Here is a 12,281-nt window from a genome sequence, read left to right on the forward strand (position 1 = left end):
TCCCTGGCGGTCCAGTGGCTAAGACTCTGTGCTCCCAATGCAGGGGGGGCAGGTTTGATGCCTGGTCGGGGAACTAGATCCCACATGCCGCAACTAAGACCTGGCGCAGCCAAATAAATAAATAAATATTTTTTTTAAAAGATTTTGAAACAGTCTTAGAGTGAACTAGTTTGTAAAAATTTCCCAATAAATTTTAATTTGTTAAAAAAGCTTTTTAGTTAAGCTTTTAAGAAAGTCAAACTGTACTCGTCTTTAGTGATATATGTAAATAATACTATACTACAATAGAATAGATTGATTGCGCTGGTAGAATGAATGGAAATATCTCCTAGCAGGTAGCCAAGAGAAAAATGTTTTGACTCCATCAAATTTATCATAAAGACATGTTCAAAACTAATATTCAGGGGATTTGAAACAGGATAATAGTTGAATCCCCATGACCTATAGAGAGTCAGGGTCATTTAATCTTCCTATGAAGGTAGGATCCCAGGACCATGGATCAAGCCATGCCCACAGTATCACCAAGCAAATAAGTTTCCCACCATAAGAACATGGAGACAGACAAATAAACAAAAGTTAGTAAGTGAAGTTGTATTTTATTCACCACAAAATACTTGTACCTCTTCCTGGGTGAGCGGGGGTGCCACAGGTTCTTATGTAAAACAACAGTTAATTAACTAAATTACCATTATAGCCATTGAGGGCTTGAGAAACCACATCCTTTCCGACTGTCTCATAAACCAAGTCCTGGGAGGCATCATGGAGAACTCCATCCAGCTTGAATGACCAGTCTGTCTGCTGGTTATTGACAACTCCTCTCCGAGTATTTTTTTTTAAGTGAATATCAATGGTCTAGGAAGAGAGAGAGATACTTGTTAAGAAACTGGTATAAAAAAGTCACTGATAGCCAAGGCCTGACCTGGAGGAAACAGAGGAGGTGAACTTTAGGAAGAACAGGGACTTGCACATATTCTGGACGACCTTTGGGAGGTGGGAAGGAAGGCACTGCAGGGAGGCCACATATCCTCAAGGTGGAAGGATCAGGAGACTGGAGCACTTGCTGGCTTCCGCACATCTCACCCTAGTGTTCAGGGTGCTGTCTGTCTTGGTTCCCCCATTTCTGATATGGGGTCAAGCATATTTATCACATATCAATATTTATCACATTAAACAAGCTTTAGATAAATTCAATAAGCACAGGGAGGCCTTGAATTAGGCCAGAGAGAAGAGCGGGCTTGGTGACGGAGGCCTGGGCTTGAGCCCCATCTCCCTGGTGACTGGCGGTGAGGCCTCCCTCAGCACTGTGGTGAGCACTTACTTCCACACACACGCTATGGGCTAATGTGAGCAATGATGAAATGATAGCCACAGGAAAGGCTCTGGACTCCTCAGACACAGTTACTCACTGGTATTAAATTGAGGGTGACTACCTACTTGTAATCAGCAGATTTTTAGATGCAAAGATTTCTAAAAAAATTTTTTAAAGTTTTAGATCCCTCCATAGCAAGCCACTGTGGCAGCAGCCAGTTTAAAAACATATTAAGTTAGGTCAATGGTAGATTCCAATCTTCGAAATGGGGACTTCTAATGTAAACAGACTCTCACTGGAATCTTATACTGGCTGCCCTAGTCCAGAAGCCAAGACACAGCCACATGCAGAAAAACTAAGATCAACAGAGAAAGGCTTGGTCTATTCATACATTAAATGCTCTGTGCTTCAGTCGTCACTGAATCCGTGTCCATCAGCGTGCACTTCACAGCGCTGCATGTGAGTTTCTTTCTGACTGCTAGGACTTTCGAACCTTGAGAAGTTGGCCTTTGAATTCCTCTCTTAATGTCTCCATGCTGCCCATAGTAGATCCACAAATGTTTGCTGAATGAAAACATCCCATAGTCTCGAGGTGTCCTAAGCCTGTCACAGCCTTCAGAAGAGTTGTCAGGACAGTGGTGGGGACAGGGGGATGGATAGATCTTTCCAGTCCTCTCCATAAGAGTTTCTCCCTCCCTTTGGTAAGTTTAATAATAATCATCTGAGGACATTCCTATTGTACTTCCTGGGAGATCTGATCACCAGAAAGTTTTATGAGTGTGGACAAATGTCAGCTTCCTGTGTCAGATATAAGGACAAAGGTAAACTTTTTTTTTAACTTTTTATTTTATATTGGAGTATAGTTGATTAACAATGTTGTGTTAGTTTCAGGTGTACAGCAAAGTGATTCAGTTATACATCTATCTATTCTTTTTCAAATTCTTTTCCCATTTTGAGACTGACATATATACACTGCTGTATCTAAAATGGATAACCAACAAGGACCTACTCCCATTAAAAATGGGAGTTTCATGAGTTTCCTCATCAACAGCATTGTGGGGGAGTGCTTTGGCGTTGAATGACTCTAGATTCCATCTGAACTTTTACCAATTCTGTCTTGGTCCTTAAAAGGTTGCTTGGAAACCTTAGAGGTTGTAGTGAGGAGGGACAGAGAGATGCCCAGGCAGGTGAAGGCAAACACACTGTACTTACTTTGTTGTCATCTCCATATTTGATCATTTCATGAGCAAAGTCATCAGTAGGTTTGACACGGACAAACGCATGAACTTTTTTCCTAGTACCCATTCTAGCTAAAAAGAAGAAAATAGCAAAATTTTCAGTAGTCGTCCTCCAACAACCATTAGAATGGAGGTGTCATTCATCAAGATCAGAAAACATGATGTGCAGTCCATGTTTTCCTCTCCCACTGAGAGCCAGTCTTCCTTTTGCCCCCCAGCATTTCAGTGATCTGTCCACAGGATGCTGTTCAACAAGTCCGTGTACTTCCTACTTTACAGGGTGCCTCACCACTCTCCACCAACAACCCCCTAAGAGACCGAAATACAAAGCAAAAAGAATGCTCCCTTTAGTGGCCTAATTTTATTTTATTTTTATTTTTTATTTTTATTTATTTATTTGGTTGGTTGTGTTGGGTCTTCATTGCTGTGCATGGGCTTTCTCTAGTTGCATCAAGCGGGGGCTAGTTTTCGTTGTGGGGTGCGGGCTTCTCATTGCGGTGGCTTCTCTTGCAGAGCATGGGCTCTAGGTGCGTGGGCTTCAGTAGTTGTGGCACATGGGCTCAGTAGTTATGGCTCACAGGCTCTAGAGCGCAGGCTCAGTAGTTGTGGCCCACGGGCCTAGTTGCTCTGCAGCATGTGGGATTTTCCTGGACAAGGGATTGAATCTGTGTCCTCTGCATTGGCAGGCAGGTTCTTAACCACTGCACCACCAGGGAAGTCCCTAGTGGCCTAATTTTAGATGTGGTTTCTACAAATGCTCCGTATCAGAGTTTACATACACTTAGCCTTATTCATTATATTTTCCTCTAAAATACTGACTATGAAATGCATCAGAACTAATTTTCTTTTTTTCATTAATATACCTAACTTCAGATGTAGCACCTCCTTCTCTACCTCCATTAGACTAACTTAGATCAGAAAAAGATTCCCTGGAAGTACATTTAATCTAGCCCATAGTCTAATATTCTTTCTTCTCTGCCACTCCACTGAGAGAAAAATCTCAGTCCCCTACCTCCTCTGCCTCTCCTAAAACGTAATTATGTATATTCTCATCATTTTCTTTCAGGCAGGCACACATATATTTGTATTCCTTCATTTATACTATCACAAGTAATTACCATGTATAATAAAATGTTAAAATAAACATTGAATGTAGCTTCATCGAATAGGTTGAAAGCTTATAGTTACAAATGACAGAGAGGGAGATTTAGGTAAATTAACTTCTTATTATGTGGAGTTTTCCTATAGTGGGAAAGACTTTCTCAAAGTAAGGACCATAAACACTACAAACAGTCAAGCAAGATGCCAACTAGCAGAGATGCTACAAAAGGGATTGTTTGTATTACAGGGAGAGTTAATTGATCTCTAATATCCTGTCCAACTAAAGTATTTCATAAACATTTTAAAAAATTGAATTGTACAGGAATTCCCTGGTGGTGCAGTGATTAAGAATCCACCTGCCAACGCAGGGGACATGGGTTCAATCCCTGGTCCGGGAAGATCCCACATGCCCCACAGCAACTAAGCCATGCGCCACAACTACTGAGCCTGTGTGCCACAACTACTTAAGCCCGTGCGCCTAGAGCCCATGCTCCACAAAAGAAGCCACTGCAATGAGAAGCCCGCACGCCGCAACAAAAGAGTAGCCCCTCTCACCGCAACGAGAGAAAGCCCGCGCGCAGCAATGAAGACCCAACGCAGCCAAAAATAATAAATAAATAAATTTATTTTTTAAAAAACCAAAACTGGGCTTCCCTGGTGGCGCAGTGGTTGAGAGTCCGCCTGCCGATGCAGGGGACACGGGTTCGTGCCCCGGTCTGGGAAGATCCCACGTGCTGCGGAGCGGCTAGGCCCGTTAGCCATGGCCGCTGAGCCTGCGTGTCCAGAGCCTGTGCTCCGCAACGGGAGAGGCCACAACAGTGAGAGGCCTGCATACCACAAAAACAAAACAAAAAAACCCCAAAACTCATTTAGAGTTAATGCTCCACAAAGTAAAAAACAGACTTTGAATAGAGACAATGCCTGAGGGTCAGGATGTGTGCTGCATCGTGCACTTCTCTTTTGATGTCTCTGACAGGGTTGGGCCAGTTCCATAAGAAATGAGGCATTTGCCCCTAAAATAACCTGTACTTTCATGGGGTAGGACAGAGGAGTTGAGGCTAAAGAAAACTCCTGGATACTTCTGAAAAAGACAACCAGGAAAGGAATTGCTGAATTTATGAAGAGGTAGGAAAACATGAGGGATAGGGAGCTGACTCAATTTCATCTTCAAATTGGTAAATAGCAATATCATCACCATTGTTCAGGAAGAAATTGTTTGTTTGTGCTACTGCAAAGTGTTCTAACAAATAAACTGATCAGATGGTCAATATTTTTAAAAAGCTAATTTTCAAGACCTTGACTGTTAAATTAATGACCCTCCACATTTCTAGACACAACTTGTGGTGACCACTTGATTTCCTCATACAATTATCTTAGCTATCATCAAGTGGCATTAAGTATCTCTATAGAAGCAAATTAAATAGAGACAGGCCCTGCTTTTTCAGTTTACAGTTTCAATGAAGTGGGTAAAATAAAACCCTAACCCCTATTACAAACCCTTCAGATGTCACATTAAATAAGCAAACTACTTTCACACCTGCCTGCTGTAGAGTGTGAGTCCACTTTCCACATTCCTCAAGTAATTATTTCATGGAAGTCTTTTCCTGGCCACTGTGGGATCACTCAGATCTTTTAATTTTTAGAAAGTGAATCTGTAAGGTATTCAGGTGAGTAAGGATAATGACTTGTCCAATTTCAGGTCTAAGATTTTTGTTTGCAAAATTGACCTCTAGAAATAAAAAGCCACAAATAGCTCTAACAGGACTCCCAAACTGAGGAAACTTAAGAGATGATCTCATCTCCAAGTTCACTTTGATCTAGGCTTTTGGGAAGTGGAGAGTGGAGAGAGGTGTGCTGACTCAAGCAAACACTTACACTCAATTTCTAAAGTTCTGGGAACCATTCCCCATACCAGTCCAATGGCCCATCCTCCTGCCCAGGAAAGTTAAGATGCTGCCCAGGGTGCCCTCTGAAAGGGACCATGAAAAAGTAGGGGGTTGCTCAAGCCTCCCTCCTGGCAGCCCCTACCCACAGACAGCCCAAGGGAAGCACAGGCCAGCTTCAAGCATTACCCTCCCCTCAGATCCTGCCCCTTTTCTGCCCAGCAATTTGCCAACATGCACAAGTAGTCATTCTATCTGTGCTTCCCAATTCTCCCCATGCTCACGCCCATGGCTCCAGGCACGCCAGGAGCCATATCCACCTGACACAAGTCTTCTCTATTAACTACATCCCTCCTGCAAATCCACTACCCAGCAGCCCCTCAACACCCAGTCATTTGGAGACCCCATGCCAACTTGCACTTACTGAAATAATCCTTGTTACCGTTCTTACGCCACATCATTTGAGTGGGTTGCAGATCCCAAATTAAATTACAAGCTGTTTGAGGGACAGGACTGTGCCTTTTATTTCTTTTGAATCCCCCCTCAAAGTCCGGAACAGTGCCCAGCACAGAGTAGGTGCTTAAGAAATGGTGATTGGTGGTGATAGTCATGACTGGAAGTCATAGGGTGGCGGAATCTCCATATGTGGGTCCATCTTCGGTCACAACTGAGAGAGTCCCAAAGGGCACATGATGTCACTCGCCTCCCTCACCACCTCCAACCCTGAGCCCACAGCCCTTCCAGGAGGACACTGGGTTTCCAGGCCCACTTGCAAGAAGCCAACTTCAGCCCCTCACCACGCTCTCCCTTTTAGTAGGGTCCTTCTCTCTCAGGACCTTGTGGGGAATGCCTCTCCCTCGTGGACACCACCCTTAGATATTTCTGGTGTAAATAAGTGAACCTTTGAGTGGCCACCAAGAGCCCTCTCTGCTGAAAGGCTCACAGTTTCCTCATTTGTTTTAGGGGTGGGAATGAACAGGTTGCCACCAAGCACCCCTGAAAGCTCAACAAAAGGAGAGGACCAGGTGGGTCCCTATCTTCCAGCGTTCCTGTCCAGAACAGAGGCTCTCAAGGAGAACACTCATAGCCACCAGCAAGGTAGCAGCATCTGAACCCCCCAAAAGAGGGTCCAAACGCACCTGGCCTTGGACTAAACAAAAGACTCGGACCCAGGCCAAACTGGTCTTTCTCCTTTTTCTAACCCAACATGCTGGACCCCTGTGTGGTGTCTGGGAGGCAGTGGGCCTTGGGACCATTCCTGTGCCTCTCTGGAGCGATTTCCGCATTTGTAAAGCGAAGGGCCGGGATGGCAATCCCGAAGCCCCCTCCAGTTAGAAAACTGAATACAGAAGAGTCCAGAAGACCAGAGATCTCTGAACCTCAGGGGCGACGTAGGACCCTCGTGGGGCCAGGGGAACGTTAGATCCGAAAACCCTAAGCCGCAGCAAGGCTTAAAGGGTCCCCTCGACGCCTCACTCTCCTCCGCCCGGGTTTCACAGATCAGTGAGCCAAAGCTGGGGGTCTCCCGGGTGGAGCGGTGTTCAGATTCCAGCAGCTGCCCGCCGCCCGGGCGGACACCCCCTTTCCGGCCTTCCTTCTCCCCACCCGGACCGCGCGTGACCCCTGCTTACCGCTCCGGAGGCTGGAGCCCTTCCGCAGCCCGACCACTGCATTAGCAGCTACAGAAGAAACCCGGCAAGCTCGGCTGCCAGGCTGTGTACACAGTCGCCGTGGCAACAGGCTGCTTCCGGAGATTCCGGAAGTAGGGGGTGGTGACGGAAATGAAGTCCGCGGTCCTCTGTTGAGATACAAGTAAGGCCAGGGCCGAATTCGGCGGACGCGAGATGGGACCGATTAATCTAAAAAGACTGCGGCAGCTGCAGGCGCGAAGCCAGGGTAGAGGTAGCGGGGGAACGAAGGATGCGCAAGAACCAGGAAACGGGGCAGCCGGGCTTCCGGCGCACAGCAGTTTGAGACTACGGCGGCCGCGCAGCTCTAACTCCAGCCTTGCGCTCCGAGCTGCCATCCACAGGCGCCCTCGCCCCGCCCAGCTTAGCTTCGAGCCAGCCGGCCAGGCCTGCGCAGTCGCGGCGGCCGGGGAAGATGGTGGAGGACGGCGCGGAGGAGCTGGAGGACCTGGTGCACTTCTCCGTGTCCGAGTTGCCTAGTCGCGGCTACGGCGTCATGGAGGAGATCCGGCGGCAGGGCAAGCTGTGCGACGTGACGCTCAAGGTCCCGGGTGCTGGGCGGCGCGGGGCTGAGGGCCAGGGGACCGAATGGGGAGGGAAGAGAGGCGGGGGATAAGGGAAGAGAGGTCTAGAGCTCAGCGGGGTGGGGAAAGGAGGTTGGAGGGAGAGCGAGTAGGGGAGAGAGGGGTGCTGACTGGGAGAGGGAGATTGGGGCTGAGTGGGGAGACGGACAGGGACAGCCTCTCAGCCCTTAGAAAGAAAGGCTGAGAGGTGCGCCGCTGAGGCCCTCAGAGTGGAGACATTGGGGTGCCCGCCTCCCTTTTCTGTCACTCAGACGAGAGAAAATGGACTTGCAGCTCCTCTATGGACGAAGGGGCTGTGGCTCTCCCTACATTTTGATGGGCACTACGGAAGCGCCTTTTCTTGCCACTACAGACGTTTCTTTGTGCCCCTCGAAGTTAGCTGCGCTGTGGTAGAGGCGTGGGCTTTTCCTGAGGAGTCATTGCTTGCCCTTGACTGATAGATTACTACCTTGTCTCTTAAGAGCTTTTAAAATCGCATCTGGAAATCTTTTGAGGTGGGCAACCACTCTGCCTCGCACTAGAAGGCACACTACCACCACCAGCAGCACTACAAAGGTCTCGGAGAATGGGCTGATGGACTGCGTGGGGAGAGGGCTCTCTTAACCACCTGTTCCCTATTGGCATTCTGGGCGCAAGAGCCAGGCTTCCTCCCGTGCTTTGCATCCATTCCTGCTAGAGAGGCATGCTGTGCTGCTCCTTGGCCAAGCTGTTGAGCCAGGTGGGGCTCTCCAGGCGGGGAGATGCTGCTGCAAACCCTGTTCCCTGTGGGGCTTTGGCTAGAAGGCTGTCAGCATCTGTGAAGGACCCTGTTTAAAAAATAAAACTATGCAGAGATCTGTTTGCTCTTCTTATTTTCAACAGCGTTAAGGAAACTTCCTCTTCCAGATATTTGAGTCAGACCTCTGGAGACAGTAAAGTAGAATGGTTAAGAGTGTGGCTTTGAGAATGGTATATAGTTCAACCAAAGACTAAAAAAAAAAAAAGTGTGGCTTTGGAGACAGAAGGATTTGGATTAAAATCCTTGGGAAAGTTACTTAATTAGTCTAAGCATCAGCTTTCCCAATGTAAAAATGGATGATTCCTAATTCTTAGTATTCATATGAGGATTAAATGAGAAAATTTGTGGTATTCTTTGCATAATGCCTGGCCTAAGGTTTTCATCACTCTAAACCCCTCCTGAAGGAGATTAGTTTTCCAGTAGAGGAGTGAAGTGGACTGACGGGGGAGAGCATCTTTAGTGGGGAACCAAAGGGTTTGAGAAAAATGAGCTGGAAGGAAGCAGAGAAAGTAAATATAAATGAGAGATTTTTGTCCACGGTGATTACATGGTAGTAGATGTCGAGGCTACTAGAGATTTGTAAACAAAAGAATGATCTGGTTGTGGCAGTAACACTTGGGGTGAGTAGAGACTTGTGAAAAGCAGTAATGGGGTGAATTTTCGGATTAAGATTTAGGCTGTAAGGGTAAGCCAGGGAAAGCTTATAAGACACAGAGAAGCAAATAGGGAATGATAGAGTGAGATGGTCACACTATATAAGTTAAAGCATTGCATTTTGCCTCTGCACTTAATGCACATCTCGAGTATAGCAACCCCGTAGCATAAAAATGCTTGTGTGTTTTTTTCCATTCAAATACTTTTTGTTCACTCAAAGGGACAAGTAAATTATCAGAAGTGATTCCAGCTGAGAATGTCTGTCTAAATTGCTATATTAGTTTCAAGGATCTGAGACATAAGGACCAGTATAAAGGCATAGGCTAGAGCTGGACAGGACTGTAGAAAGCTCTGCTTCATTGGTTTTCTGACTATTCTGTGGAGCCTGAGGAGTAGTTCAATGCCCTGTGATGGTAGGGCCCAGAGAGAGGCCAAGCAAACCAAGCTCTGCCTCATTTCACTCCCCTTCCCTAGAGCTGCTCTGTGAAATCTGTTTCAGTCTCTCTCTCTTTTTTTTCTTTAATTAGTTAATTAATTAATTAATATTTGGCTGTGCCAGGTCTTAGTTGCGGCATGCGGGATCTAGTTCCCTGACCAGGGATGGAACCTGGGCCCTCTGCACTGGCAGTGCAGAGTCTCAACCACTGGACCATCAGGGAAGTCCCTCGGTTTCTCTTTTTCAAGATAGAGTCTTTCCTGAAACTTCTGGTGATTCCAGACTTTCTTCCAAATAAAGAAACTGAAAAGCTGGTTGGAAGCTTTTTGGCGTAGGATGGGTTTATTGATTAGTGGGCCTCCCAGTGGGGCAGTGGTTCTCAAACTTTAGCAGACATTAGAATCACCTGGCAGCCTTGTTAAAAAACAGTTGTTCAGACATTGTTCACCCCAGAATTTCTTATTCAGTAGGTCTGGAATGGACCTGAGAATTCACATTTCTGATAACGTCCGCAGTGATACTGTTCCTGGTCTCGGGCCACATTCTGAGAGCCACACCTGTAAGGTGGTGGACCTGTCCTTTTCTATGGGATATGTTCAGAGTCCATGGATCTTCCTTCAGGCTTCTGCCTACATGGAGTAAGCCTGGCTGTTATCATTTTAGGAGCTGATGGTGGGAGGGGACTGGGAGCTCTTGCTTCTGTATGCAGACTTTCCCTTAATCCCCCTGAATAGTGCCACTTCATGTCTTCCTTGGTGCTCTGGTTACTCAAGTCTGGAGTCTCTGGTTCATCCTGTCCAGAGAATAAACCTCCAGACTTCTGCTGGGGCAGTGACGGGGCACTTGCCTGGGGCAGGGAACCAGTACTGCCTGTTTACAGCCTTCCTTATGTTCACACCTTCAGAGGAAACCTGTATCTTCAACAGTTGAGTTTTGGAGGGTATTCTGGAGTGACTTGCCATCTAGAGCACTCAGTATTCTCCATATAAGTCAGTTACTATCCATTTGTCTGCTTTTCATCTTCCAAAATATGGCGACATTTCTTATCTCTCTCAGCTTCTTTGTACTTGGGAGCTTTGCTATTCCTTGATTGTCAGTCTGAGAGGTAGCACAACACAGACTCGAGCTAGATCGCCTGGGTTTGAATACTGGCTCTGCCACTTATTACCAGTGAAAACTTGGACAAGTTCCTTAAATGCTGGTGATTCAGTTCCTTCATCTATAAAATGGGGATCATCACCTACCTAGTAAGAGTGTTGAGGATTCCACTAGTTAATGCACTTAAAACAATCATGTAGTAAATATTCAGTAAGTAGATATTTATGAATAATAACTTAATGGGATTTCCTGTTAAGGGGAAGTGGAGATAAATGCATGTGTTCTGCCTGCCATTTTGAATTCGTTTTAGACTCGGTTTAATTCTAGATGGTTTTATCTAAACGTTATGTTCATTGCCTTAAAAGCATTTGTAAAGCACTGATCTACTTCCATAGCTTGCATTTTACAGATGAGGACCAAGTCTAGAGGAAGAGGGGACTCATCCAAGGTCACAGATTAAATTGTACAGAGCTAGAACTAGAGACTAGATTCCTGGTGTCCAGACTCCAGGTCAGGTGTTCCTTCCTGCTCTCCTGTTGCCTCTTCTATCAGTGACAGTGACTGAACTGATTTCAGCTGCTACCATTTGAATTAATCTACCTCAGGTCAATTGTACTTATCCTTAACATGTCACGTTTTCTGTCTTTCCAAGTTTTAGGGAGAGTGTGACAGCATTAGCAAGCATGCCACTTTCTCAAAATTCACTGCCAACTCTTGAACCTTGCTTAATTTTCTTTTTGGAAATATTTGAAATTTAAATTCCTTAGGTGCCTGTTGGATAGTTAAGTAGAGGCATAACAGAAAAGAGTAATATTGATATATTGGATTTTTTAAAATCACATTTTATATCTATGGTGACTCGAACTTCTTTGAGAAACTGAAAGCACTGAACTCTCTCCCCAGAAAAATGCACATACTTACATATGTGCAAACCTTTGCATTCAGTCATAAGAGCAGTTCCCCTGGAGCCCATCTTTGGATCTTGGGTTATGAATAGAACTGAGTATTATTCTTTTATCAGGAAAAGCCCATGTCTTTCTCCTTGGCAAATCATTTTATCTTAAAGGTTAGAAGGATAGTAGTGCAAGACTTCTTGGCAGCCTGTAACATAAAACTTAGTCTGGGTAGAGAGGTTTGCAGTCACAGAGGCTCTTATCTCCTCTTCCCAACAGTTGGTTTCATCCCCTTTCCTCTGGGCTACCAGGAGCCCAGTGCTCAGGCCGCATCTGTCATGTTCATCTGGGTACAGCAAATTGGGCAGACTCCCCAGATGCAATGCGTGTTCTCCACAGTCTCTTATTGATGAGATTTAGACTCACCAGATTCCTATATTTCTATTCTTTCCTCACATACTCCTTTCTTTTTCTTTATTTGTGAGAGCAGAATGGGATCACCGTATATACATACTATTCGCTGACCCATAAGCTTAGAAGAGACAGGAACCTCCTCTACACACACACACTCTCTCTCTCTCTCTCTCTCTCTCTCTCTCTCTCTCTCTCTCTCTCTCTC

At 45.8% G+C, this 12,281-nt stretch overlaps 2 protein-coding genes and 1 non-coding gene across 7 annotated transcripts in view; 1 reads left to right on the plus strand and 2 right to left on the minus strand.

Moving 5' to 3' along the window:
- The window catches only part of KIF9 (kinesin family member 9), a 48,001-nt gene extending 40,735 nt beyond the window's left edge, over window positions 1–7,266 (minus strand). For both annotated transcript variants that reach the window (XM_029242286.1, XM_029242285.1), the window contains exons 1-3: window positions 7,163–7,266; window positions 2,522–2,619; window positions 687–852 (exon numbers count right to left, since the gene is read on the minus strand). In XM_029242286.1, the coding sequence (XP_029098119.1) occupies window positions 687–852; window positions 2,522–2,614 (259 nt within the window). In that variant the 5' untranslated portion in view covers window positions 2,615–2,619; window positions 7,163–7,266. The remainder of the gene's footprint in view (window positions 1–686; window positions 853–2,521; window positions 2,620–7,162) is intronic.
- Window positions 1–12,281, plus strand: part of KLHL18 (kelch like family member 18) — a 66,838-nt gene that overhangs the window by 4,962 nt on the left and 49,595 nt on the right. Inside the window, exon 1 of one of the 4 annotated variants that reach the window (XM_029242287.1) lies at window positions 7,390–7,763. The exons of 1 other annotated variant lie outside the window; for it this stretch is intronic. In XM_029242287.1, the coding sequence (XP_029098120.1) occupies window positions 7,635–7,763 (129 nt within the window). In that variant the 5' untranslated portion in view covers window positions 7,390–7,634. Of the gene's footprint in view, window positions 1–7,389; window positions 7,764–12,281 lie in introns of those variants that run through there. 2 more of the 4 variants (XM_029242291.1, XM_029242290.1) reach the window with 2 other exon arrangements.
- Window positions 9,822–9,894, minus strand: TRNAG-GCC. The gene has a single exon. It is a non-coding gene; the product is annotated as a tRNA-Gly (tRNA).

Source organism: Monodon monoceros, unplaced genomic scaffold, assembly GCF_005190385.1.
Source record: "Monodon monoceros isolate NGI ecotype Baffin Bay Population unplaced genomic scaffold, NGI_Narwhal_1 Super_Scaffold_3, whole genome shotgun sequence".
In the NCBI taxonomy this organism is placed as follows: domain Eukaryota; kingdom Metazoa; phylum Chordata; class Mammalia; order Artiodactyla; family Monodontidae; genus Monodon; species Monodon monoceros.